The sequence below is a fragment of the Clarias gariepinus genome, chromosome 25 (assembly GCF_024256425.1).
Source record: "Clarias gariepinus isolate MV-2021 ecotype Netherlands chromosome 25, CGAR_prim_01v2, whole genome shotgun sequence".
NCBI lineage: Eukaryota > Metazoa > Chordata > Actinopteri > Siluriformes > Clariidae > Clarias > Clarias gariepinus.
Window position 1 is genome coordinate 16,724,060 of NC_071124.1, and position 27,916 is coordinate 16,751,975.

The following is a 27,916-nucleotide window of genomic DNA, read 5'->3' on the forward strand; positions in this document are numbered from 1 at the left end:
AGCACCCCGCGTTACTCCTTTATCACAGCTGTGCTGAGAGTCAGCACAACACAACTACTACTTGTGTGCTATTGCATGCTAAATTATATTTTTTTCTTCTTTATGTAAAAAATGTGTCACATGGGTGGTAAAACAGGTCTGCTTTTTATGTTTGCATCTAATCTGTGGACTAGAAGCAAAAATTGAAAAATTAAACAAAATGCATTTCTTTTAAAGACAAATGAAGCGTGGCAGGTCAGTACTACTCATTTTTGGGTTCTAAATCATTTTTCACATTTTCCTCATAGAAAAAGACAAGTATCATCATTGCTTATTGAAAATTAATATATGGTCGAGTAATCTAATGCGGAGAACAAAAAGATTTAGTGTGTACATTGTAAGTTCTTTAAGGGAGTCTAACAGTGCAAAGATGAAGAAAACCCTTCTTCATATTACTCTTCAAAATGATCATTTGAGTTGTATCTACAGTATAGTGGTGGCGGAAAGTATTAAAACAATGTGAAATTCAGCTTCAATATGTGCTTGGCTTAGTCTAATACGGTGTTAAAACTAGTTACGATGAGTTAATTTTTCAAAATCTAGGCTAGCCAAGTTTTACCCCAGACAGCTGTAACAGATGTTATCATTCACCTTGTAATTTAAGTCAAATGTTTTTTTTTTTGTCCTAAAAAAACATTTGAGTGTGAGTTTTCCAAAACTATGTCTTCAGTTCTTAACATTAATATTGATGTCTGCCCTGGTGTAGCAATGTTTGGGCGCAATTGTATTTATCTGTATTTGTATTTATGAAGCAATTAGATATTTTGGCCTTCACATCCTTGATAGCCAGGCACCATCTGTTGATTCTTTGGAAATCTCCCAGACCACCAAATATATCACCGTGGCGTAAAGACACCATGTCCTTTTTAAAATTAGAAAAAAAATTAGCTACTCTATTAGAGATAATCTTGGAAAATTGGCCAGTAGATGGCTGCTGTTTGTTGTGTACTTTAACTTTACTGTAACTCCTCCCAAAATCTCTAAACCCTTTTCAATTATTTTCCTTTCTTTATTATTTTATACATTAATTTAGATATTTTTTCTAATTCCTATTGCTTTGGTCTTGTTTGTGTTTTTTCATTGTTAGTTATTTCCTTTTATGTCTTTTTACTTTTGTGTAAATTATATTTTTGATATTTGACATATTATTTTCTCTTGTTGTTCTTTATTAGATTTGTTTATTTTTGTTTTTGGTAGAAGAGTTACATTGTTTTGATAGAATGATTATAAATCCTTTTCTTAACAAAAAAAAAGTAAACTTTTTTTAATGATATTCTGTTTCAATTAATGACAACCATGAAGATGATAAGAATAATTTGCTTTATGCAATGAAATGGCTTTACAACAAACAATATTTAGTGTGACGTTATTTATTCTTCAAAACCTGCTGGATCCAGCTGGGAATAGAGCCAATAAGACATCTGCAGTACTCTGGTGTCACTTGCTCAATCCATGCAAGCTTGATTGCTTCCTGAAGATCATGTACAGAATATTTGCCACAAAAGTTCTCAATCACAGTTTTGTGCACAACTAGAACTATAATAAATGGCATATGTTGTCTTAATACTTTTGCCACCATTGGAGGTTTGAGCATTTCTTTGGATTCATTCTTATTATTATAGTACTGCATTATATCATGGGTGGTGTTCGGTCACATTAAAGATTTACTGTATATTAGTTCGGTATGTGTTACTCCGTAATCCATGATGAAACACATGGAAGAGGTGTCACAGTCTTTCCGACTAATCTGCAATTCAACAAATCGAAGACCAGTTGAAGCACAGCACTACACACAGCACGCTGTCAAATGAGTCAAATCTCCTCTAATATGGATGTGTTCTGGTAAATCACGTTTATCCATAGTCCACAACTACAACGCATTAACCTTTTGTAATAGCTGTCACTGCATTCAGTATAATCAGAACACGAATGCTTCTGAAGGGAATGCAGTTGATGAACTACGATTTTTGTATGCTGTCTACCGTGTTTTTCCTTGAGGAAGGAGAAAGTACAGATTTTAGACTGTAACAATTATCTATCTATCTATCTATCTATCCATCTATCCATCTATCTATCTATCTATCTATCTATCTATCTATCTATCCATCTATCCATCTATCTATCACTGTGAGACACAAGTAACCCTATGGCCAATGTCTCTGCAGCATAATGACAACTGATATGTATTCTTACCTCATTTGTTATCTAACTAAACAATAAAGCTAATTAGAGTTGATTTGTGGCATATGCTCAGGAGGATTTAATAATCCTTCAAAAAAATCTTTTTTAATAACCCTTGATGGATTGTAAATGAAATGCTTCGTATCGGTCTCAGACTGCGGCACAAGGCTTAGTTTCACTTGCCATAAACTGTCACCATATGGATGAGAAGCCTGATCCGTTTCTACGCTCAGGCCAGATGTCCATCCACCCATCCATCAATCACTTTTTTCTGCTGCAGCAGAATAAGGGGTGACGGGTGACAGCTATCCATTGCACACTCCTTTAATTAGGTTGCGCGTTCCAGTTCAATATGCTTCTTTCATCATCAGCCGGGCGACTGTTTTAGTGTTTCCCAGGTTCTTTCAGGTAAACACTGCTGGTGCTTCATATTAATCATTATAGACCCATTAACAAACATTATCAATATAATTTCTTCTCACCACCTCATTGTATGTTTTGCTCGACTCATTCATCTATTAAGTTCTGACCCAAATTGAATTTGGTGCCTATAATTAGGTTTATTGATTTGTTTGTCACCTTGGGAACACAAAATCGTCTCCAGTATCTCATCTCCGCCATCTGATGTTACATTATTACATTTTCAGACATGTGTTTCATGTTTATCGAATTTCTCTTTCTTCGCGCCGCTCCACCCTCTTGATATTTGGTTTCGATTATCTCTGCCCACTCACGACCCTTTGGCTGCTCTGTGCATGAGCTCGACTCTGGCTCGTACTTGTTAAGCAGAAAAAAGTTATCAAAATTGAGGTGGATATAGTACACTACGATAGGTCTTTTTATTATAAATGTTCCTTGTTTAGCCATATGGCTAACTGGAACCAGGCGTACAATTATTACTTGTGAAATACACTGTAACATTAAAAGATACCAACAAAAATCCAAGGTATCCCTTTAAGTGTGCTTCCTTCGATACAGGTGTCTTGGTAAGCTAAAGGCATATTTCCAGACTCTTAACTCAGGAGTTGAACCTTATGGGTTTTAAAATGAATCAGATGTTGACAAAGAATCTGGTAAAGTTACTGCTTCAATGTGGCTGTGTTTAACAGAGTAGAGCTCACACCCTTAAAGTAGATAAATATAATACGGTCCAGAGGAACCAGAACCAGACGACTTCCTGCTGATATGTCCTCATCAATAAACCTGTAAATGAGTACGCTATTTAGCAAATCAATCCTTTTTAAATACCATGGCACACATTAAAGCATGATGAATTCACAAAAGAAAAAACAAGAAGAAAAGCTCCAGAATTATTGACACCCTTGTTAAAGAAAAGCGAAAAGCTCATTTTAAGTGTTGTACATTTATGTACCTGTATATTAGGAATACTTATCACCAAGTCTTCTATATGGCTCTCTATTTAAATCCTTTAGTTTTTCAGGTCTCCTTTATGTTGAGCCCTCTACGGCTCACTTTGGAATCAAATATTGCATGCTGCCCTCAAATATACTAGATCGCACACATATGTGGTTTTTGCAGATGCAATCCCAGATTCAGAATGCTCTTCCTGTTATAATAGCTCCCAATCTTCTGGGATGGCTTTCCACTTTATTTTGGAGTGTCAGTGTAAAGATTTGTGCCCATTCAGCCACCAGAGCATTAGTGAGGTTAGGCACTGATGTTGGACATAAACAGGTCTGGCATGCAATCAACCTTTCGAAATTGTCTCAAAGGTGTTCAGTCAGGTTGTGGTCAGGGCTATGTGCAGGCCATTTGAGTTCTTCCACTTCAACCTTGGCAACCAGGTCTTCATGGAGCTCGCTTTGTGCACTGGTGTATTTTCATGCTGGAACATGTTTGAGCGCTTTAGATTATCAGTTATTTACAATGAAAAAAAAAACACAGAAATGAAGTTGAAGTTGTTTGACATATTTTTAAATGCATTTTTATAGTTAGATAATACCCTGTTCTTAATGAATTAATATATAACCAATGATTGTGTGTAATGGTTTCTAAAAAAATATTGGAACAATAAAAAATAGTAATATAAGTATTATAAGTATATAAGTAATATTGCAGCAGAAGATGTTGACAAACCTAAGTAATCATTTAAAAATTACATGTAACATTGAAATAAAGTCTACATAATTTTGCTCTGAGATTCAAAAATACTTTTATGAATTAGTTTTACAAACACAAAACAAAACATATGGATAATATAAGATCCACAATGCATGCTGCTGAGTAAAAACAGATTGAGAACTGAATAAAGATCTCCGAGTGCTCATCATATTATCCTGTAGTTGACTTGCATACACAGTACTGTACCCTGCAGAGACGATCCCATCTCCTCCGGCAATGGAGACTGAGTATCACGGGAGCCCGAGTGGCAAACTGCTAATTGCTAAGAGACAAGAGATGATACAAGCCTGGTCCTCTGCAGGGATACTATGTGTGCATGATTGTGTAGAAGAAAATGTGTGTGTGTGTGTGTTTGGAGGAGAGGGCACACTGTAAGAGGAAGAGTGTGATACATAAATAGATGTGTGAAAGTGACGTAAGGCTGCCTTTGAGTGCAAGGTTGTTGTTGGGGTTTTTTTTCATGCTGAAACAAAGCTGCAGCAGATACAATAGATCACATCATATTTCGTCATAATTAAAACCTTAATCGTTATATAATGCCACATAATAGCGTATTAATGAATACCAAAATATGTTTGAGCCATACTGTTACTGTTAATCTCTATCTATCTATCTATCTATCTATCTATCTATCTATCTATCTATCTATCTATCTATCTATCTATCTATCTATCTATCTTCACCTCCACTTTGGTCCTCATCCTTATGGCTTATCTCATTTAAAATTTAAGACTTTGATGTTTTGTACCAACAGACAGAAAAACTATGGGACTTACAGTACTGTCACTGACTAACAGAGGATAGAATAAAGTATTTTAATTCTTCCTGATTTATACACCTCTGAACTGATCGTGCCTATTGGTTTAGTTCAACACTGTGACCTTAGAAAATCTACCAGGCTGCAGCCATAGGCTTTATACAGCTATGATGGAAAAATTCCTTCCATAGCTTTGAAAATACACATTTTCTTTACATATGTATTTGTGCAAATATGCCCACGCATTTTGCTAAGGATCCATACATTATTATATGCTTATTATTAGATTTTATATGCCAGCACTCTCATTTACTTGCTATTGAAACTGGTGTAAATGTATCACATCCTAAGATTCCAAGCTTTCTAATGGCATATTGTGTTACCATAGTGCTTGACAATTTAATGCTTTAAAACCATGTACAGTACAATATTCTGGAAGTCTATATGTACTCGATGTAAAGAGGACACCATTAGCACATTAATATTATTATCAATTATATACCAGTAAACTGGGCGTTGAAATCAACCCCAGCCTTAATACTTGTGTATTTTCTATTTGTATTTCTTTACAAGCACTGGAGATGTATTGGCACTTTTTCTAAAAGCCCTTTGGCCTTACTGTAGGTTTTGTGAGCATTTCTGCAACCGTATTATTGTTGTAGTGATCAAATTAGCGTTGAAAGAAAGCTATGATAGATCACAGCAGCTGTTGTGTGCGCAGAGGTAAAAACCCATAATACTAGACTTCAAAGTAGTGCACTTTATCCAAGGGTTGATTTTCACCACAGTGCTGCTGAGAGGCTCTGTGTGTCTGTGTGGGGTCGGAAATCACTTGCTATTTTGTGACCGCTGTGTGACTGAGCTCAGACGTGTGAGTGTGTGTGTGTGAATGTGTGGGGCAGTGCCCTCACAGGTAGAGGTAAGGATGCTCATCTCCACTGCCATCAGGACAGCATGGAGATTTGGTGTTGCCAGGGCAACAGAAAGGGCAGAGCTATGGTTACCAGATGTAGGAGAACAGGGAGTCTGACAGGCTGGTGTGCATCCGAGCTGTGAACTGGAGAATGGCCAGGTGATGTCATTTCACATCGCCTTTTGTGAGGCTTTGGGTACAGTAAGCATCATTCGTTGAGGTGGATATTTCTTTGGAAATCATTCTCCTACACAAGAAAAGTGCCTAATTTAAATCTAATGTAAACCTTGACGTAAAAGACTTCAAACATAATTTGCGAATATTATTGCACTATTACATAGTCACGTTTTACAATTTCTTTGATAAGTTGACATTGGTGTCAGAGATCTGACTTAATGCTGCAGCTAAAAAAATAAACTCCCACAGAATGCATTTTTTTAATACATTAAACTCCCTTTATCCCCCCCCCCCACCTCAACTTGCAGTTTTAATGTAAATGAGCTCCTGCCAAGCCACGCTCCACCAGAGAGCTGCACAGTTGAGGAACTAGCCAGGGAAGGGATTCCTTTATATGAGATCACATTAGGAGAAAAATCTAAAGTCCTAGTCAGTGCTAAAATAAAAAAATATATATTTGTTTGTTTGTACACACACATTGGAGATCCATCTGTCTGCAAAAAAAAAATAGAAGTAAATTTTGTGTAATAGGCCCCTTAAATGAGGGAAGCCAAAACACACCTATAAATTAAAACAGTTAAAACATTTAACTCTGGAATACCAAACAGCGTCATATAAACATCTGATCTGTCTGTGAATGGTAGCCGTAAAAAAAGAAAAAAGTCTGAAGAGTCACTTTTTATTATCAATATTATATATTATACAATATTTGTATTGGCATAAGGCGGCATTTGGCTTAGTCGTTTTAGTGGCACTGTCGCCTTGTACCGCCAGGGTCCGGGTTCGATTCCCGTCTCGGGTCTGTGTGCATGGGGTTTGCATGTTCTCCCGTACTCGATGGGTTTCCTCCCACAGTCCAAAGACACACAGCTAAGCTAATTGCGTTCCCAAATTGCCTGTAGTATGTGAATGAGTGTGCCTTAGTGTGTAAGGCTTAAATGGTTTAAGCATGTAATGAATCAGTGATTTTTTAATCTATTGGTAATGTAAAGAGCTACGTGATCAAAAATACTTTAACTATATCAAGTTCAGCTGATAACACAGTAAGAACATTATTAGAACTGTAAAAATGGGAAGCTTATTGTCTACTGTCTGTAAATGAAAGTGCTTGTTTTGATTTTGTGCTGTGCTTAATCAGGATGATATATAATACAGGCCTAATAGCTCTCTTCACAGCTTTGACAGGTTTGTTAGTGATTTGGACTTCGGACTTGGTCATTAAATATAACCTCTTTTTCTTTTTTCAAAAGCTATTCATTTTTATAGCACGAATGGACAGACTTTTAGTGGCTTTTTGGTCATATGTGGTAAACAGAATGTTTATAAAGACAAACTGTGCTGGATGTATTAAATAAATAATGGCTAAACTCATATATATATATATATATATACAGTATATTTATATTTCCTGGTGTACAAGTAGTCATTTTTTTATTTTTGTTCAGTAGTGGTTAAGTACTTTTATAGACTGGACAGACTGTTTTGAATAGACTGTTGGCTGAAACTTAAAGGTCACCTATTATGCAAAATTCACTTTTTATACATTTTTAAATATGAAGGTGGGTTTCCAGTCTATGTGTACAAACAAAAGAATGTAAGTAAAAACAAAAGATTTTTTGCTTTTTGTCCTTTTTTTTTGTATTAGCAAGGGCTTAAACAAACCAAATAGATTTTCCCCCTATGTGACATCATATAAGATAATCCCCTCCTCATAGCTTGTTGCTCAGCTCTCTGGTAAGGTGTAACTCAGGAGTAGCTCATTTACATGTACATAAACACTGAACTGCACATGTGAAAGGAGAATTATCTGTATTAGATGTATTTTAGCTAGAGCATTAACACATACGCGTACTGTGGGGTAGCTTTGAGATTTGTGTTACTTGTTAAGGAAATAGTAAAATATGGAAGTTTTAAGATTACATTTTAATCCATATTTTAATCTTAATCCAAATTCATAATGAGACTTTACCAAAAATGGGTAGCAAGGTGATAAACTAGTGTTAAATAAATAACTTTTTTCAGCTGACTAAATATGTAAAAAAAAAAAAAAACGGATTTTCAGTGTTTTTTTAATTGGCCTCATTTATCATTGTTTTGTCATGTTTTCATAGGTATAATTTAAAAAATCTGATTAGGTTAGCATAAGTTTCAGTAACGATATTTTTTGTACATACACGTACTGGCCACTTTAATAGGAACACTACTACCCCTGCTTGTTCATGTAATTATCCTGTCATTAATTAGTAGCATAATGGAAAAATCATGTACGTACAGTATATATAAAGGACAAAAACCATCAGTTGACGTTCAAATCAAACATTATGATGTTGTGAATGTCCTTGAGCCAAACTCTTAACCTTCAACTGATCACTTTTATCCTGATTAAGTTGCTCGGGATAAAGGCATCATGTTTTCATAGGATCATAGAAAATATTAGCTTCTTTTGCTAATTTTTCTTAATGATGTGCCTTGTTCATTCAAGCTTTAGCTTACAATAATTAATGCAATAGTGGCGAAAGCCTCAAATCCACTCTTTCATAAGTAATGTTTCAGTGAAATGGGCGTTTTGTAAGCACAAATGGCTCTTTCTTTCTGTCACTTTTTCTCTTTCTGCTTGTTAGCCTTCAACTCTTTTTGCTTTTCCACCCGGCTGTCCATTCTCCCTTTTCAGAAAATGGCTAGCTCGTTCACTTGATCGCTCCCTCCTTCGCTCCCTTTTTTCCTTCACTCCTACGCTCCCCCTGTTCCTGACTCATACTTTTCACATTCCCTCACTCTCCTCCTCTCCATTGCGCCTCTCTGTTTTTCTCTCTCCCTCACCCTGTGTATTTTTTTCCCTCTCTTCCTGCTGGCACTGTATTAGTGAAAAACGGATGATGCGGCAAAATGTGTGAGTATGGCTTGCACATAAGGGGAGGTGGAACTGCAGTTTAGGACTCTGCTCCAGAATCAATGGTGCCCTTGCTAAAGATGGGTGAAAAGGGTTCACAGTTAATTAGCACAAGTTCACGTCGAAAATATGAGCCAACATTTATTATTTTAAAATTTTTAAAAAGATTTTAAAAAGACATTAAACACTGCACGTTAATCAAATCCAAATGTCTCACGATTGCGACATGTGGACCACTGTATATTGTAATTTGTGCAGCGTACTCCTCTTAATAAAGATCCGTGAGGATGCGGAATACAGCTTTTCCAAGGCCCCAGTTCCTTTCTCCTGGATGTTGCTCATCTGGGACTGTGATGATCATGTCAGAAGCTAGATGTCGTGGTCATTCCACATTTTTTCTGTGGATTTAGACATTTTTGGATGGTTATCCTTTAGCAGTAACTTCTTGGCAGAGACGGGTACTTTATGAAGTCCATAATATCATGTTTCCTAGAAAGGGTTCCAGAGCATTTGGAGAAACAGCTCTTTCTTTTTTTTTTGGTCTTATTTGACCATAGAACCCAGTTCCAGTAAATGTTTCACAAGCATGTAGCAAACACTACGAGCATACATTTGTAGTAAGATGAAAGAAAAGGCTCTTTCCTGGCATTCTGTACCAATAGTTTGTTGACACAGAAGTGGTCTGTAATTTTAGATTTGTGAGACTGTGTGACTTCCATCTTCTGCAAATATTGAGTTGAGATACTTTTTCACTCTCCAAACATCCTCCTTATTGTGCATGGGAGCTTGCATCCTCATCTTTCAGGCTGGTTCATTCCAGCATTGGTTTCAAACTGTAATTATCGCAGTAACAGTAGATATCTGTATTTACAGGAGCTATTTTTACAGCACACAGTTTTCTCCTTTTATTTGCATATTCTCTAATATTTCTCATCTTAATGAATAATTGAAGAATATCATATTTACACCCTAGTGAAACAGGAAGTCCTGGGTGACTGCTTAACACTCTGAACAAGTTTCATTCATTTATTTGCGATCGGTAGGCACTTCAGTTTGGGCAGGGTCATGATGGATTTTGAATAAATGTACTTAAATTAACTATTAGTTACTTATGTTTTTAGTGCAAGAGTAAGCTTTAGCATACGATTACAGTGATCAGCCATAACATCAAGACCACCGCAAGGTGAACTGAAAAACATACACCAGCAAAATTACACCCAAGGCCCACCTATGCTAATAGGGAACCCAGGCGAGCCTGTACAGCCCAATTCCACAGAAAAGCCAATGCAGTTCAAATCGCACAAAAATGTCAGTGCTGGCTATGATAGAAAGCCACCAGAACACCCAGTGTACCACAGCATGGGGCCCAGCAGGCAAAGAGCCCAAGGCCACCCATCCAGCTTCTAAAGTCCCAGATCGAGCACCCACGGTCTGCACCCAAAGCATCAACTGACAAATTCTTGTTGTCAGACATCACGGGACATAGTCAGAAGCCCTGCAGAACCCCAACCTGAGGATATACAGAGTGTGGGGAGTCCACAAGCGAGGTGCTTTTAATGTTAATGGTTTTAATGTTATGGCTGATCAGTGTAGTTCTGTCAGGCTACAGTATGTGCGTGTATGTTACATAAACCTGGTTATGAAATTTCTTCACAATGGCTTCACTGCCTTACACTTGGTTGTAAATGTGTTGTCTTGATGCTGAGACAGATCAACCTGAGCCGACACATTTCAGACCATTTGTGTGAAGCTCATTAGAGCAAGTTCTCCTTTTGAACAAGTGTTTGTACTGTACAGTACACCCCACAGCTTAAGGAAGAAAGATTCAAAACTCATAGGACTTTAAAAAAAGGCATGACTTCATTGTAAAAATATAGAAGTAGAAAAAAGTAGATTTTGATCTCTTAAATGTGTTCTGTTATTCTGCACAATCTGTAGTCCTGGGTTGACTTGAACGCCCCTAGTATGTGACACAGTAGGTATATATATTTATATATACAGTCCAGTATAGTGTGCGTCAAAATTCAATGTAAGTGTGAGACAGTTAATGTGACTGATAAGGTGCGTTACACATGCTGTATATGTTTAAGAGATTTTGTATGCGTGGCAGGGAACAGAAATGCGATCCATATCGAAGTTACTTGCACTTTCTTTAGTTCAGATTATGAGATAGAGTACACTACCTGAACAGCTGCGGAAATCTCATCAGGAGGCTTTAGAGCAAGCGCTCACAGGAAATTGGCTTTTGATTATTTTGTAAGGACTGTCAGTATTAGTTCCCCTGTTGCACACGTTTATAATCCTCTTCAAGTTTTGCATGGATGGAGATTACTGTATTCTTTTTTTTTTTTTTTGCTTGCTTGAATTGTAAGAGCAACAAGTGCATTGTGGCCATTTTTAGACATATGATAGTCGTACCTTTAAAAAATATTGTAATTTACAGTATTACTTTGTAATGGATCCAGGAATTAACTTTACACCTGGCTTCTGTTATCCACTGGATTTGCTCTATACCCAACCAATAGCTCTGCCATTTTCCTTAAAGCTTTGTACTGTAGAACGCAAATTGTGGGATTATGGGTAATTGTCTTCTATGCTTAGTCTAAGTGCGTGTGTGTACTGTTTAAGATAACATTATTTACGTGTGTGTGCATGCAAAATTCTTTTTTTAGGCTTTTTTCTATTTTGTTTCCAAGTGAAGTGACTGTTCTTTAGTAACTTTATTACAAGACAATGTTTAAAAAGGCTGTAGCAGTGCAGGAAAAAAAATCTATTTAACAACGATGCAATGTCATATTTATGCTTAAATTCTCAAATGAAGGCAAAAGCAAGTGTCATTAGAGAGGTTTCTTGTTAAAGAATTTTACCAACAGATCAGTAATTCCATAAGTTTGTGTATGTGTATGTGTGTGTGCGCATGCGTGTGTGTATAAAAAAATCGTCCTACACAGTAGCCCCCTTCCTCTCCTCTCTTGTCTTACCTTAGCCATGATTCTTTTTAAAGGTAAAGTGCAGGTCAATTTGTTTTATTCTTACTTAATTTGTATGAATATGTATATTTTGTATGAATTATTTTTTGTTTTAATATTATTGGGTTGTGGAACAAATCCTCGTAGATTCCATTATTTCTTATGGGAAAAATTCACTTCGGTATTTGAGTGGTTTAATATACAAGGACGCTCGTGGAATGAATTATGCTTGTAATCCAAGGTTTATATACATAAATATACACATTTTACTAGAAAAATGGGCTACAGCAATAATAACAGTAATTCCCAATCAGAGCTGTTGAGTTTTGATGTATGCATATACTGTATATATATATATATATATATATATATATATATACTGTATATATTCCCCAACAGCTGATCGCATTGTTTTCTGCATGTGACCTACTGTACAAGGAGCAATGCAATTTGTGTATTGCATTTCAGATTTTAATTTTTTTTTATATCGGTGTGATTGCTTGTCAGCTACTGAATCGCACAGTGAAATGCAATGCAGGTGGTATGGATTGCTTTTAAACCTTGATCACATTCACATCACATTGACATTTAATGCATAAAAAGCAATCCCCTGCTCAATGTTTTTCACTGAAAAGATCAAGCAACACGAGAGTAGTGCACTGAAGGTTTTGCTTTTCAGTGCGGCACGTTTGCGTTGCATTGTGACCGCGAGTCTTAAATGAAAAGCAATTGCGTGTGTGTCTTGCATTTCATCTTTTCGTTCACGGATTGCTTTTCGATCTGGCACGGAATCTTCTCCATACTCACAGCCTTCTGGTAATCTGCACAATTGAGGAGGCAGCACAACCCACATCGCAAGTGTTCTTCCACAAGTCGCTTGCAATAGCATTTTATTTTCCCACCAGAGGGAAATTAGAGGGAACTTTTTTAAAGGGAGCTTGCTTCTCTAGCATGCATCTTTTTTTAACATTGGAGGAGGTAGCGTTGTATGTAAAAAATGAGAAGAGCTGGTTCTCATTGCAAACACGATTCTTTGTTTTCTTTGATCCCATTTACCAGGGAGCACTCTGGGTACTGCAAGGGGACCATGGGAACCTTCCTACCCATTGTTTCCTCCACTTCTCTTGGATGCTTCTGGATTATGGAAAAGCAGGAAAAATCCAGGCACCAATGCGATAAAGACACGGGAAACCATTGATGCCATCCACAAGCGCGTTGGTGGACGATGTAAGGATTCACGCTCACAAACGCGAATGGAAACCTTTTAGACCGGAAGAATCACCCCTACCTCCTCCACTGCCTTCCTCCACCTTCAACTCTTACCCAGCAACACAATTAATATTGCCCTCAGTTGAAAGGAGCTGTGAATGTAAGAATGATATGCTCACAAGCATGCAGGTAAAAGTCAGTAGGTCGTGTTGGTGTTGATTGCAGAGGTAAGTGAATGTAACAGCCATGTATATTTTTAAGGGAGCATATTACAGTAAGTCGTGGAGGGGCTTTGCACTTAGTCATCCTTGCTTATCAGGTTTCATTAATTTCTTATAAATCCCATCCATTCCCACTCCAGTTTGTTATGTGGCACAAAAAATTTGGTTCATTCCAAAAAGTTGTCACTGTTTGAATGTCCATGTCCATATCTCTGTTCTTCACAAGAAACACAGGAATCTAGGCCAGCTCTCTCTGGAACACAGCCAGGGTGACATATGCGGCCCTTCATAACCGGCCAACTGTTATCGTCATGCTCACACCTTCTCTCTTTCCCAGAATTCCCTACACAGCCTTCCGCTGATTAAAGGAACAGCAGGAAGGAGCTCACACACCACCCTTCAATATTTCCTCTGTGTTTAATACAAATGTGTCACCTTTTGATTAATAATTGTTTTTTTTTTTAATAATGGGACAATTATTCTTGTGTGTTTTGACAGATGTTCCCAGGAACTTCTCTGTGAATCTGGCGACCAAGACAAGTGTGTTGCTAACGTGGGAGTTTCCCGAAAGCAGCTCCCCCTATCGATTTACTGTGAGTGTCACCAAGATGTCAAACACACACAGCATGATGTAGAGCCAAAAGCATTCGCTTCATAAGTGTTTAAAAGTTTAACAGCTAATAGTTTATATTATGTAAGCCTTTTTTTTTCCTTGCAGAAAGCTCTTGTTTAGAACTTAGTAAAAGCATTGCGAGTGGGAAAGTGTTTCTTGCTTAATTATGCATTACGTTTGTACATCTGGAAGCAATTTCCATCTATCTAGTCTAGATAAAATGCTACAGGGAATAATAAAAAAAAGCACTTTAATGGTATCATCACGAATCATGATTATAGTGGTTTATATTTATTGGAAATGAGTGGAAAATTACAGTTTAAGGACATTAATTAATTCTTGTTTAAGAAAATTTTAATTCAAATTATGCTTTGTTCGAAGGGTCATTGCGTGTTGTGAGCTTTTTTTTGTATCAGTAGTGCAAAAGCCAATATAGCTTGCAGCTTCAGTTTATTCGCTGCCTTAGTGTCCTTTCACTTCATTCTGATTCACACATAGAACATGTCTAGTCCTGTATAGCAAAGTGTGGAATTGGGTCCATTATCACTGCTCTGTATGACAAAGCAGCTACAGCCTTGTGTTGCATTACCACTGTTATAGAATCTCTATGACTGTTAAAAAATGATGATATGAAGATAATCTAAATGGCTTGTCAGGTGGAGTACAACCGTCAAAAGATGGAGGTGGATGCTCGCTTGAGGAAGGCTGTGATCCCGAACCTGATGCCTGACACCAGCTACGATTTCAAAATCACCAGTCCTGAGGGCAACCTGGGAGGCCTGAGACACCGCATCCATGCCAAAACCTCACCTCCCATGGTCATCAATCGGCCAGAGATCGACCACAGTCGTGACACTGAGACCACCATCACAATCATACTGCCATCACTGGATACCAGGAACAATGTTAGGTGAGTGGGGAGCGTTCACACATACACAATATATCATGTGCATTTATAATATATGTATGCATTACTAACACAGACCAAGAAACTATTAAAGATGGGTATTCCTAGATCCGCTTTAAAATTCTGTTTTTTAGTCTTTTTTTTTAAAGGTCGGTAAGGGTAGCAAACAGAAAGAGAGTTTCAGAGGGTGGTGCAGTGCTATAAAATAATTCCTTTCCCCTGGGTTTGGTGTTGAACAGAAGAAGATCTGGAATAAGTGAACAAGGTTGCTGTGCAGAGTATGACCATGTAGTAGATTGGACGGTTGAAAGGGTTTGTAGGTAATAAGGAGAATCTTGAACAGCCATGAAGCCTGTGGATGTAATGTAGAATAGGTAGGAATGTGGTCGCAAGAAAAAAGACAGCGTGAGAAGATAGGGCAAACCAACAAAGAAGCTGTTGCATTGTTTGAACTGGATGTGGTTTTTGTATCAGAACAGGGTAGTAGAGTTGTTAATTTCTTACAAAATGTTACTGATGGATTTTTTCTAATTTATTGCCTGTCAGCTTGAAGTCTGCTCTATCCATGGTTTTATGTCTTTCAGACAGTTTGTGAAGGTAGAGTAAGTTTTGGCTGTAATAGATTTGGTGGGTTTGTAAAGTTGTATATCGTCAGCATAGGAACAGAAGCTGGGTGGCATATTGTAGCAGTGGAAACTGGGTCCATCTGATTCTGGGAAGCTAGAAGATAAAAAGAAAGGGACTAAGCACTGAACCTTGGAGGACACCTTGCTTGATAGGAGCAGTTGATGATTACTAACAATAAAAACAATACAATGTTGATGTGTATCTTCGAAATTGAATAATGTTTCCAGGCAAGACAGATGAAGGATGGAGTGTTGATGATAAGTATGCCGAGGTGTTCGGAGTCAACAGACAGCAGAAGATTGTTGGTTACTTTAAGCAATACTGTTTTAGTGCTATGGTGAGAAGGAAAACAAGGTTATCACTTTTGAGCTTTAAGCTGTGGTTCAACAACACATTTAAAAATGTTAAATAAAAAAGGGAATGTTTGAAAGGTGTCTGACTTTGCTGCATGTGTGGAAGGGGAATGAAGAGAGAAGTTTGAGGCCAGAGGGAACTCGGGCAAGGAAGAGGAAAGGGTTTACAGTGCCAGTGATAAGTAGACAGATGGTTGGAAGGAAATTCTTTAAAAGGCTAGAAGGGATGGAGTCCAGAGGGCCAGTGGTAATTTTATTATGCTTGTGATAAATGTCAGCAAGAACAATTGGAGAGAACTGTCTAAAAGGCTGAATTGTAAGGCGGTGGTTGAAAGGGGGTTTTGGAATTTGAGTGGAAGTGCTTCTAGATAGGTTGTTGTAGATGCACTCTAAGTATTCTGAAAGAATAAAAGAAAAGCATTACACTTATCATGTGTGAATTGCTAAGATGTACAGTAGTCCAGGCTGCGCTTAAAGCATCTTTGCGTTGTAGAAGATAGGCTTGAATGTGGACTATGAGGCCAGGGCTGATCTACAGTAGCTGACGCTTACAGGATTTCAGCTATGAAGTGCAAGAATATACCAAGGGGCAAAATTCTTACTTATCATGAGACTCTGATTGGGGCCAGTTGATTAAGAGCTTAAGAGCGTTTAAGAGTGTTTCATTGCAGTAGTTTAGTGGTAGAAGTATGGAGTTGGATCAGCTTGATAATTTACATGTATGTAAATATGTTACTAAATAATAATAATAATAATTTATGTATTCAGTAATCCACATGTAAGTGTATGGTAGTTAACAACTGTATTTTGTGATTACGTTAATTTACAGAATGATGGATTTGCATTTACAAATTTTGTGAACCTCCCTGTATTTGTATGTAGATTTTTAAGACTTTCCTGATGTGGTTTGATGCACAATTATGTTTTAGTTTTTTCCAAAAGGGCATTCCCTGCAGGCTATCAAATGTCTCCTACAAAGTAGATTATTAAATCCGACACACCACTGTTCATAACATCACTTTTACTTAACATTTTAATTTCAGTGCATAACAATGTGCTGTCAATTCGGGTATTTTACACGCCCTCACCTCGGACTTATGCGGTTCTGTTTGTTTTAATGACCTGCATTTATCTCGTAGTAACGCTTCACATGACTGCTTTTTATTAGCGCCACAATTTCGAAACATATGAGACAAACTGGTTTTAAATTTCCCATAGGAAGAATAAACACACGTGGATCTGTCCATACCTTTTTAAATATTCAGTTTTCATAGTGTACCTGCCTATATTTTAGATTAAACCTTGCTGTGTCACATGTTGGGTTGTTCTTTTGGGTCGTTTAATGTGTGAAACATAAAAGGTATTATTGCAAAAGCAGATTCTGACAAATGTACAGCCAAAAACTTTGTTTTAGTTTTATAGATACGTGTAATCATGTACAGCTTATCAGATTTTCAGATAACTGACCTGTGGAGTGCAGCAACCTGAAGCCATGCTAACGTTCCAAATCTGTTCATTCCATTGATACATATACGTGTGGTTCGTTCTGCCTGACTGAGTAGATATAAAGAAATATGCTTTACCTTCAATCATACCCCTGCATTTACATTCATGTGATCACTAGGATATTTGATAGACTTAACTATCCACACACAAATGCAGTGATGTTTACAAAAGGCAAGCAGTTTCTACATGGACATTTGTCAGTCTGTAAATAAGTGTTATCACAAATACATTCAAGAATAACTTGACATTCATATGTGGGTCAAAAAATACATTTGAGAATCGGGTTACATTTATATGTGAAGTGAAGAAGTAGTTGAGATGTTTTAGAGGTTGCAAAAAATGATTTTCCGTAGATGGTGATTTGGGGATCTTCATGTCTAAGAGAATGGCCAGGAAGTCGTGAGCTACTGAGTTGTGGATATTTAACTTGGTTATACGGACAGTTACTGTAAGGCGGTGTAGCAGTTCCTGGAAATCCTTGGTGATTGTACAATTGTAAAACCACATAAATATTGAATGGAGATGGAGTAGAATTGAGACGATGTGACAGTATAATAAGAATATGTTTTTATAACTCCACTGTCACAAGTAAGTTAAAGATGAGAATCTATTTTGGTACCACTTTCACCTATTCAAAAGTATTGAATTTGTATCGTCACTATTTTGTCATATTGTGATACATATTATAAATCGTGAAGATGATAGAATCGTCATTTCGTGTATGTTTTATTTCTGTAACTTGATTTAAATAGTTGTAGTTTATGGAAAATTTTATTCTGCAACAACAACAAAAAAAACCTTTATTGCATTTCACTCAGTGTAAAAAGAGAGAATTACCCACAGCTTCAAACTTCCTTTATCATGATGACAGAACTAACATTAATATTATGTTAAATCAGATCTTTCTAATTACTTAATTGACAGCCATCTGCCATAAACTACCCCATAATATTAAGAAGAAGAAAGTCACCTTGCAGCATCTTGCTTCTTTCTAACACTCAAGGGCATTGACTGTCAGGCAACTTAAGATATTTCTGTGCCAAAAGTAAATACCCAAGCTTATGCACAAAACATGTAAAGCATTCTTGTAATTGGGTTGAACTGTTTTGTAATTTGGACTTTGGGCCGCACATTTTTATTTGAAAGAAGATTTTTTTTTATGCTATATCATGCATTGAGCAGAGACACTGCACATTTATGCAAAACCATAGTATATTTTTTAAATTGGAGTTAATCCAAAAATTATAATACAAGTACATAGCAGAGCAGAATAAAAGCAAGGATTATCCGTCGTTAGTAAGTAGGAAACTGGGCAAGTGTCTAAACTAGGATATGTAATATACTGTATGGAAGAATACAGAACAAGAAAAAGTGGAGATCTAATCTTGGACTTAAATCAATCAATGACAAGCCATAACTGGAGACAGGACTTCAACAGAAACGATGAAAACATAAGCAAATGACAACATAAATGCATTAAACATATAACTGGTCTAATTGTACAATTAATGCAATTTATGCAGCATTAACCCACAGGTCAAATGACAAAATGACTACAGCCATGACTAATCATCCATAACTCATGTGTACAAACACATCTCCATAACACCCAAACACACATAGTGAAATTGAATCACACATCCATTCACATATATCAACCTCGCACTTCCATCCCATCACCCCCCCTCCACAACTACTTCACACTCACACTTCCATATTTCTTCGAGTTTCTCAATATGTTAATAATTCAGGCTCTTGGTCAGTTTTTGTTGCCCAGTTGTCTGTCTTGTGAAGTTCCCAGTCACACTGCAGGGAGAAAAAAAAATGCTGCACCAGCATTTCCATCTGCAACCAAACCTCATAGAACGATCATCTGATACAGTACACGTACACACACACACACACACACACCTCATACAGCACTCCTTCTTTTTTCCTCATGCCACAGAATTGCTCGGGTTAGTGTTTTTCCCCACAGGCTTGACCGATGATAAATTGCTGTGTTGAGCGCAGTATTAAATTCACCTGTATGCGCCAATGCCTTCTGCGTCTGCTGGTGTGGAACCTGCCAGTAAGATCAGAAGCTCCTCAGGGGGTTTGGTGCTGAAAACATTTATTAGCAGACTCCATTGTTCTGCTGTAAGCCTAGTTAATGAGAAGCCTGACAAGCTGGCTCACACTGTTGTCTCTCTGTACTCACAGGAATATCTATGTGGTGGTGGTTCCTCTGAAGAGAGGCCGAGGAGGGAACCGGCATCTAAAGAGCCCAGATGAAATGGATTTGGAAGAGGTATGCTGCATGACTGCTATTATTGTTTTCTATTCGCCATCTGTCTACATTCCAGTTAAAGCAGTTTGCATCCCCCATAGGTTTTAATTAGAAGAGGGTTTTTTTTTGTATGGATGCCAACAATATGAGGTACATGATCATATTTTTGGTGCTTTTTCTAAGTTTGTATTAATTCACTTAACGAGGAAAGTACACTTTCTGGCCTACACAGCACACAATGTGGTGGCCAGTTCAGGTGTGAAAATAATTCCTCATGCTTCCAAACCTTTTGAATCCTAAAATAATCTTATACTATCAAGGAAGAGAAACCCATAGATGTTATAACCTGGTCGCTCAGGTCATCAGCTGACTTCATTTTATTGCTACATAACAGTCCAGACCTGACTAACTAAAACAACCCCAGACCATAACACCGCCTCCAGAGGCTTGTATATTGCATGATGGGTGCATCGCTTCAAGCGCTTTTACCTTCTTCCTCTGAAATAGAGACAATCTGGGCTCATCGGACCACATGACATTTATCCATTGCTCCAAAGTTCAATCTTTATGCTCCCTCGCCAACTGAAGACTTTTTTTTCTGATTAGACTCACTACCAAGTGGTTTTCTCATGGCCACCCAGCTGTTTCCTGTAATCCTATAAGTTCATGACGTCTTGTGTACATATAGAAAAACTCACCAAGCAACGTCACCAAGCTTTTAAGTGACCACAGATCAGAATATTTTTTTTTTTCTGATTACATTTCTTCCAGGATATTGACAACGTTTAACACTATCCTTCCATGATTTTCTAATGTGTTGGACATTTCTAAACCCATTTCTAGGAAATCTACATTTTGTTTGCTTGATGCAGTCCAATAAGTTGACCTTTTTGAAACTGTTTTTCTGTTAACTGGAACTTTGCAAGGATAGCTGGTTTCTATGGCAAATAAAACATGGAACTGGAAAGCACATTAGTAATTTTATTTATCAATTGTGCAAGATACTGTAATTAATGTATGCTCTGTCCAAACATAAAAGAATATACTTTAGCCTGATAAATCCAACACAGTTTTGAAAAAGTGTTCAGACTTGCAGGAGAGAGTGCATGAAATATATCATGAAGACCTAAAGGGAAATATTTATAATGTATTTAAACAGTGCATGTCTGTGGAATTACTAAATGAGCAACCAACATTCTCTGTATAAACAGGTTGTACTGAACTTGCATTATTATGCAAAGTCTGGATTTCTATAATAAAAAAAAAGTATTATGCCAGCACCCTGTCGCTTCAGAGCAAACGTCAGCGAATTGCAAATTGGCTTGTCTTGTGGGTAAACAGAAATCTGCCTTAGTGTACTGTCACTAAAACATTGTTAACATTTATGCCATTATACCTACTGTAATAATGTGCAGAAGTGCTATTTTGGTAAACCTAGGGTTTAGAATAGGTTGACTGAAAGTGTTTTCGGGTACCAGCTTGTTGATTTAATGCAAATGCCTGACATTACCAAGTGTCTTACTGTACTGTCACTAATAATAGTGTTAGTTGCTGTTGCATTTTTGATCTTTATACAGGTGTTATACTAAAATAATCAGTTTAGTCTGTATGTAAGTGTGTTTTTTTGTTGTTTTTTTACTTTATTTAAATATAAGATACAACGTGCTAGAAGAGATGAAACAATTATGTGTTACTTTAATTTGAAAACTTGATTTAATGAGTTATAAAATCTTGTAAATAATCATGAGTTCCAGATTAGATTCCACACGGACTTAAAATATGAAAATCCGGATTTCTATTAAAAATTTATTAAGTCAACATCCTGTAGCGCCTGAGCAAATGTCAGTGATGAAACACGTCAGTGTTCCTGGTGGGTAAACACCTTTGACTTTTTGTACTCGCACTATAGGTAGTATGGCATTTTTGACATTACAGTCAGGAGAGCTGAAGTACAGCTTGTGTCACACTTTTTTTTTTTCCTGGCCTAAAAAAATTAAGTTTACCGGTGTTTCTTAGAATAGGATTCCAACTGCAAGTGTTGGAAAATCAAGCTCACCAAACCGCAATGCTGTTCCTCCATGCTTCTTTGGCACACTCGTGTCTAACTTCAAGGTACGTCTCTGATGCTGTTTGGCCTGCAGGCAGCGGTATATTGAGTCTGAGTGATGAGGGTACTCAGCAGAATTAAGTGCAGGGCTGAAGTTAGCTGCTACTCGGGGACTTTCAGCTGTCTGTTCTCTGAGTCTAGAGCACATGATAAGTGAAGAGACGTTATGCAGAGCTGTGAACTTCAGCCTATGGGTGTGTGTTTGTGTGTGTACATCCCAAACATGCACGCAATAGAGATGGAGGGACAGATTTGTGGATGATGACAGAATGATCTATGGATGGAACATGTGATTAGCGGCAAGATAAAAGTGTGTTTAGTCAGTGAGTTTTGTTAGACTCAGGCTGATTGTCGTGATCGCCGTGAACATCGTGATCAGTTGATGTTAAACAGGGGGAGTTTTTGTAACCGAAAAACAGGAAGTCATCAATAAATAATGCACAAGGACACTGAACATGACTAGATGAGGAGTTCAACACAGTGTAATATAAAGTAATAAATTAAAGGGGACATGGCAAAACATGAACAACCTGTCTTTATTTCCTTAAAGAGGACAATTAACACTTGTGGCCTCCAAATTACAGGCACCTTAATAACACCAAATCCACTAATGGTGTTAGAAGTATCAAAAAAGAGAGTTTCAGCTGCATTTGTTTAATTTTCAGCTAGAATTTTTTTCTTCTTCTTTTTTTCTTTTGTCATTTTAGTTTTTCTTACTTGCCTTTCTACCTTGGTAGTGATAAAATCTAATATGAGTGTCTTCTTTTAGCTGTTGAAGGACATTAGCCAGAAGCAGCATGACCCACGGCAGAGGCAAGTGGACCTTCGTCGTGCGTACATCACCGCTCGCTTCACTCCCTCCACCCTGCCTGCGTTCTTCACACTTGGGGACCAGCTGGACTACGGTGGTTTTGATAACCGTGCTCTGGAATCCGGCCAGGAGTACGTCTTCTTTATCCTCGCTGAACTCAATTCCACCACTGGGGTAAGAGGCTGCAGCTGAGCAAGCAAGTTTTTTTGAGATGTTTATGTAAATGTGCTCGCTACAATTCTCCATGAAATACACCATCGCTGCTGTGTCCCTCCATCACGGAAACTGTGTAAATGTTGCTTGATATGAGAAATGAAATCTCAGATAGCATTATATTAGGTATACTGTATAGAGTGCACTATGTTGTATATAGTGACTTTGTTTTATACCCTATGTGGTTAGAATAACTAGTGAATCTGTATTATTTTTAACTTAATGCTCTCATCTCGTCTTTATACTTTGTATGGCAAAAAACCAACAAGACGGAGTTAAAACGATTGTAATGATTGACGGTTTTAGTTTCGATGACTTTGCTTTTCACGTTTCTGAATAAGACCCTTAGGCGTAGTGCAACCTACCTGAGATCCTGTCTAAATCGTCATTTATTACATTACTGACAAATATGCCAAGTAATTTGTTCTATATAACATACAATAATACACACAGTGCACCAGGCTGCAGGACAGACAAATTGAAATCAGTTTTTCGGTTGAAAGAAAACATTAACAGTTACCCCAGTGGCATTTATTCATTAAAGTTGCATAGGAACAAGTGTAGAATGGAAAGCAAGAAACGTCTGAAACAAGTCTGATTCATGGCATCGATCAGCTGTATGGACCCCACCCATTAATCTCTTATTTGCATGTCACATGCATAATTTATGCAGCTGTTGCGACTAGGAATCTATAAAGTGAAAGCATGCAGCAGGCTAGATCTGAGGGAAAAAAGATCTAAACGAAACAGGGGGAGATAAAGCTGCGATAGTAATTTTTTTTTTAAGGTTACTGCAAATAAAAACATGATTCTGAACATGTGCTATATATGGCTGTCTTGAGGCCATAATCAGGCAGATAGTTGAACTATTTCTTAACCTCCCCTGCAAGCCAGGTTTTTATTCTGAATAATTATACAAAGGTATGATATTTAAAAACAGGAATGACTCATTGTGGCCTGTCTTGTGTTTAAGCTCATCTGTCATACAGCTGAAGGCTTAATTAGCTGAAAAATATCTATCTTTACACCTCTGGTTCACATTAAGTGTGAAAAGGTAAAAATAAAATGTTACGCTTAACCTTACACACGCTGTGACCAGAAATCGAAACCAAAGGAAACTGTCATTTTGCTGTCAGTTTTGACCATCTTCTTCATCTCCAGTTTCTCTGGGACAATAAAAAATCTTTAAGCAGCACAGCAGCGATACTCTAGAGACAGCAGGGACAGCGGAGACATTCCTCCGTGTAACACTGCTGTGTTTGTGTGTTCAGAAGATGTTCGTTGCCAGCCCCTACACGGACCCGGTTATTGCACCTGACTCAGACCCCCAGCCTCTGGATGCTGGAGATGGACTCATCTGGGTGGTGGGACCCGTCCTAGCTGTTGTCTTCATCATCTGCATCGTCATCGCTATCCTGCTGTACAAGAAGTGAGTAACGATCATTTGTTTAGACATCAATTCCACTGTTTCAAGGCAATACAGTAAAATAGTTTCGGACCTATTTACGTATACAGTATGTATATATAACGCGTTACAAAATTACAAAGATTACTTTTTTGATGTAATGAGTAACGCGTTATGTCCGCCATTTAAGTACTCAGTTATTTAGTTCCTTTAAAAAAATGTGATCCGTTATTCAGACAATTAATGTAATCCATGAGGCAGACAGCAGTCATTCCCAATCCTTTATCCTATGTGTGTGTGTGTGTGTGTGTGTGTGTGTGAAAGTCATTCTACAAGCCCCGCCCCGCCCCGATAACCCAACAATAATCGGAAAGTAAAACTGTAATTTAACTGATTATTTTTTAATGACAGTAATTTTGTAATGTAATTAGTTACTTTAAAAAGTAACGTCCCTCAACAATACATATATATATATATATATATATGTAGATATATATATGGAGATCGCTGGTTTAAACCCCGGGTGATTCTGTTACCTCTCACAGACGGAGGTCTAGAGAGAGCTGATTGGCCGAGCTCTCTCAGAGGGGAGGGATTAGAGGTACTTTGTGCTCCCACATTAATCACAGCTCTACAGCCAATCAGGGGCATCTGTGAGCTCGCGGCTAGCGCTTTCCTCCGAGTGTGTGTGAGCAAGCAGTTTAAAAAGATGCGGCCGGCTGGCGTCATGCGCTTCGGAGAAAACACATGATAGTTTTCGGCCCTCCCGGCTGAATGGTAGTAGTAGCCTTAATGTGGGAGCCCCCTAGTGACGGGGAGGAATTGGCCACAACTAAATTAGGGAGAAAATCTGAAAAAAAAAAAAAAAAACTTATCCTGACAGTTACTAAGGATGAATAAATCTTGAATTCTATTTGTCCCGTAAGCTTTGGGTCTGACTGCTCAGTTACACGCTCATGAAAGTAAAAACCTGCTATTTACTGTGTCCCTGTAAACCCTTCTGGGAACCTGTCTCTATTTCCATCTGTTTAGAACACAATATCTGTTCATTCCAAATAATGAATTTGTATTTAGTTACCTAGTGGATACTTATTTATGCAGACTTTAAGTAGACTTATAAATGATGCAGCTCTGAAAAAACGAAATCGTGAAAATGGTGTAAAATTTCTTATCGGCTTAGTTTCCATATATAGATGGTTAAGTGAAAGAAGGAAGGAAAGGGTAAGAGGAAAAAAAGATGGCTGGTAATAGGGCCACTATTACACCGCGTCAGTGTAATGGAGAGAATTTTAAAGCAGTGATTAAATATGTAACAGGGTGGTATTTTTGTAGTGGAGAGAATAGTATCAGAGTAAAAAAAAAAAAAAAAAGACATTAAATGATAACAGGAGATAATGGGATAGCTGCCAACTGATTTTTCTATTCAGGGTGCCAAAATCCTGCAAGCCGCAGCGCATAGCAGCTTATTATGAAGTGAACAATAAAGCTAGATGGAGTTTAAAGCAAGCAGTCATGTTCACTCAAGAAGAAGTATCTGTCTGCATTTTGCGTAGTCTAAACTGTAGGCAGCCCCCCTGACCTTGGCTTATTAGACCTCATTTTTGGAATGTAAATCCCCTGGTGAGCCTTACCACCATCACAGACCTTCTATTTAGTCCGGAAGCATTGCCGTTCCCGGGGGGAAAGGACTTAAATGCTCCCAGAAGCAACACACTGTTATCTGGAGGAGGTGTCATGTAGCTTGTGCATACGAATGCAAAATATTGATTTTTTTTTTTGTTCTTTTTTTTTTCCTATCCCACCTTCTGGCCCTTGTGAATTATCCGTCCCTCTCTCTCTCTCTCCTTTATCTCTTCCTCTTCCTGACTTTCCCTGACTCTGTCTTTCTCTCCCTCTCATATTTCACATGGTACTCTCCGGGGACATCAGCAAACCAGACAGGTAAGCCAGTGCTGACCTCTGTTTCCTAATGGAACATTACAGCATTTATTCTAAAAAAAAAAAAGGGGGGGGGGGGAATTCTCAAATAGCAAATACTGAAACCTGCTAATGAGGGAAGTTTATGGCTAATAATAGGCGAATCGGCTTCCTGTTATAAAACGTTTAGAAGTTGGCTGCTAGAACCCCTATTAAATGCTGGTTTAGACTTGTAGATAGGATGTATTGATTTCTGTGTCCTCAGTCTAGTTAAGCTCCTGAATTTGTACATGGGTGTTTTTGTGTGTGTGTGTGTGTGTGTGTGTGTGTGTGTGTGTGCCTATTTGCGTTTGTGTGGGTGTGTTTGTTTCTGCTAATTAGCAAGCGCAAAGACTCCGAGCCTGGCACCAAGTGTTTACTGAACAACGCTGAAATGATGGCTCATCACCCCACCGACCCCGTCGAGATGAGACGCATCAACTTCCAGACGCCAGGCACGTAAACACACACACACTTTTAATACACGCACATGCTCTCCATTTTCTCTCTCTCTCTATTTTTTCCTTCCTCGCTCTCTTTTTTTTTTCTTTGACCCTGTGTATATGCGTAAGGAACACCTTTGTGTAGATGTATTGGTGAAAAAACAATGCGCATCCATAAGATAAAACAGGGAACAAAAACAGACGAATCTGTGATAGATGTATTTTCTTACAATGAGGGAAACAATAGGAGAGAAAATAGTGGGTTAGATAGGGAAAAGATAAGCAAAAAAAAAATGAAGAGTAGAGAATCTCACCATTTAAATTCAGTGTGACCTTTAAAGTTGGCACATAAGCATTAATTGATACTCGACATAAATAGATATTTCTGGCACGGTATAATAAACTCCTCTCCTTTACAAGAGATAATATTCTTTGATTCCCTGGGGACGTGAGAAACAGCTGCTCCATTCTCTTTTTTCCATTTCTCATTAACTTTTTTTTGGTAACCTAAACTCAGGGTGTCCCCATGGACTTCGTACACGGAAGAATAACATAGTCTTGTGAAATGTTTCACATGGTGTCCATACATATATACAGTATATATACCCACGCAACATATATACTTGTATGTATGTATGGTATATATAAAGTATATATACAGTATATATATTCACACAAAATGTATATGTATATGCTATATATACACACCCACAGACACACACATGTGAAACATTTCACAAGACAATTATATATATATTTATATTATTTTATTTATATATTTATTATATGTATATACTGCACATTATTTTTCTCTTCCAATTGTTTTTAAGACAGTTGCTTCATAATTTAAATATTGAATTTTCACAATAAAGCTAAATAAAGACCATTAAATAGTTTTCCAAACTAATTTTTATCCATAAAAAATATATATATACGTATTGTACAGTCCTTACTACTGAAAATTTACTACTTACTTAATTATTGCTGGTGTTTTTATTCCACAAAATTCATTTTCTTACAGCTTATATAAGATTTGAGCTTGGCCATATTAAAGTTAATAATTTATACCTGGTCATTAGATTCCTAATGAACGCAATGATTTCTTGGTAGCTCCAGGATTTGCAGTATGTCTACACTAATAACATAGCTAGGTATTATGTACAAAAAACACCCACTCGATTTCCCACTTTCATTGCCAATTTTTACCA

At 37.5% G+C, this 27,916-nt stretch overlaps 1 protein-coding gene across 5 annotated transcripts in view; it reads left to right on the forward strand.

Annotated features, from left to right (window-relative positions):
* LOC128512848 (receptor-type tyrosine-protein phosphatase S-like) overlaps positions 1 to 27,916 on the forward strand; it is a 144,587-nt gene that overhangs the window by 97,733 nt on the left and 18,938 nt on the right. For 2 of the 5 annotated variants that reach the window (XM_053486304.1, XM_053486305.1), the window contains 7 exons: positions 13,128 to 13,295; positions 13,997 to 14,091; positions 14,768 to 15,021; positions 19,707 to 19,794; positions 22,650 to 22,865; positions 24,176 to 24,333; positions 26,608 to 26,720. In XM_053486304.1, the coding sequence (XP_053342279.1) occupies positions 13,128 to 13,295; positions 13,997 to 14,091; positions 14,768 to 15,021; positions 19,707 to 19,794; positions 22,650 to 22,865; positions 24,176 to 24,333; positions 26,608 to 26,720 (1,092 nt within the window). The remainder of the gene's footprint in view (positions 1 to 13,127; positions 13,296 to 13,996; positions 14,092 to 14,767; positions 15,022 to 19,706; positions 19,795 to 22,649; positions 22,866 to 24,175; positions 24,334 to 26,607; positions 26,721 to 27,916) is intronic. The other 3 variants (XM_053486306.1, XM_053486307.1, XM_053486308.1) reach the window with 3 other exon arrangements.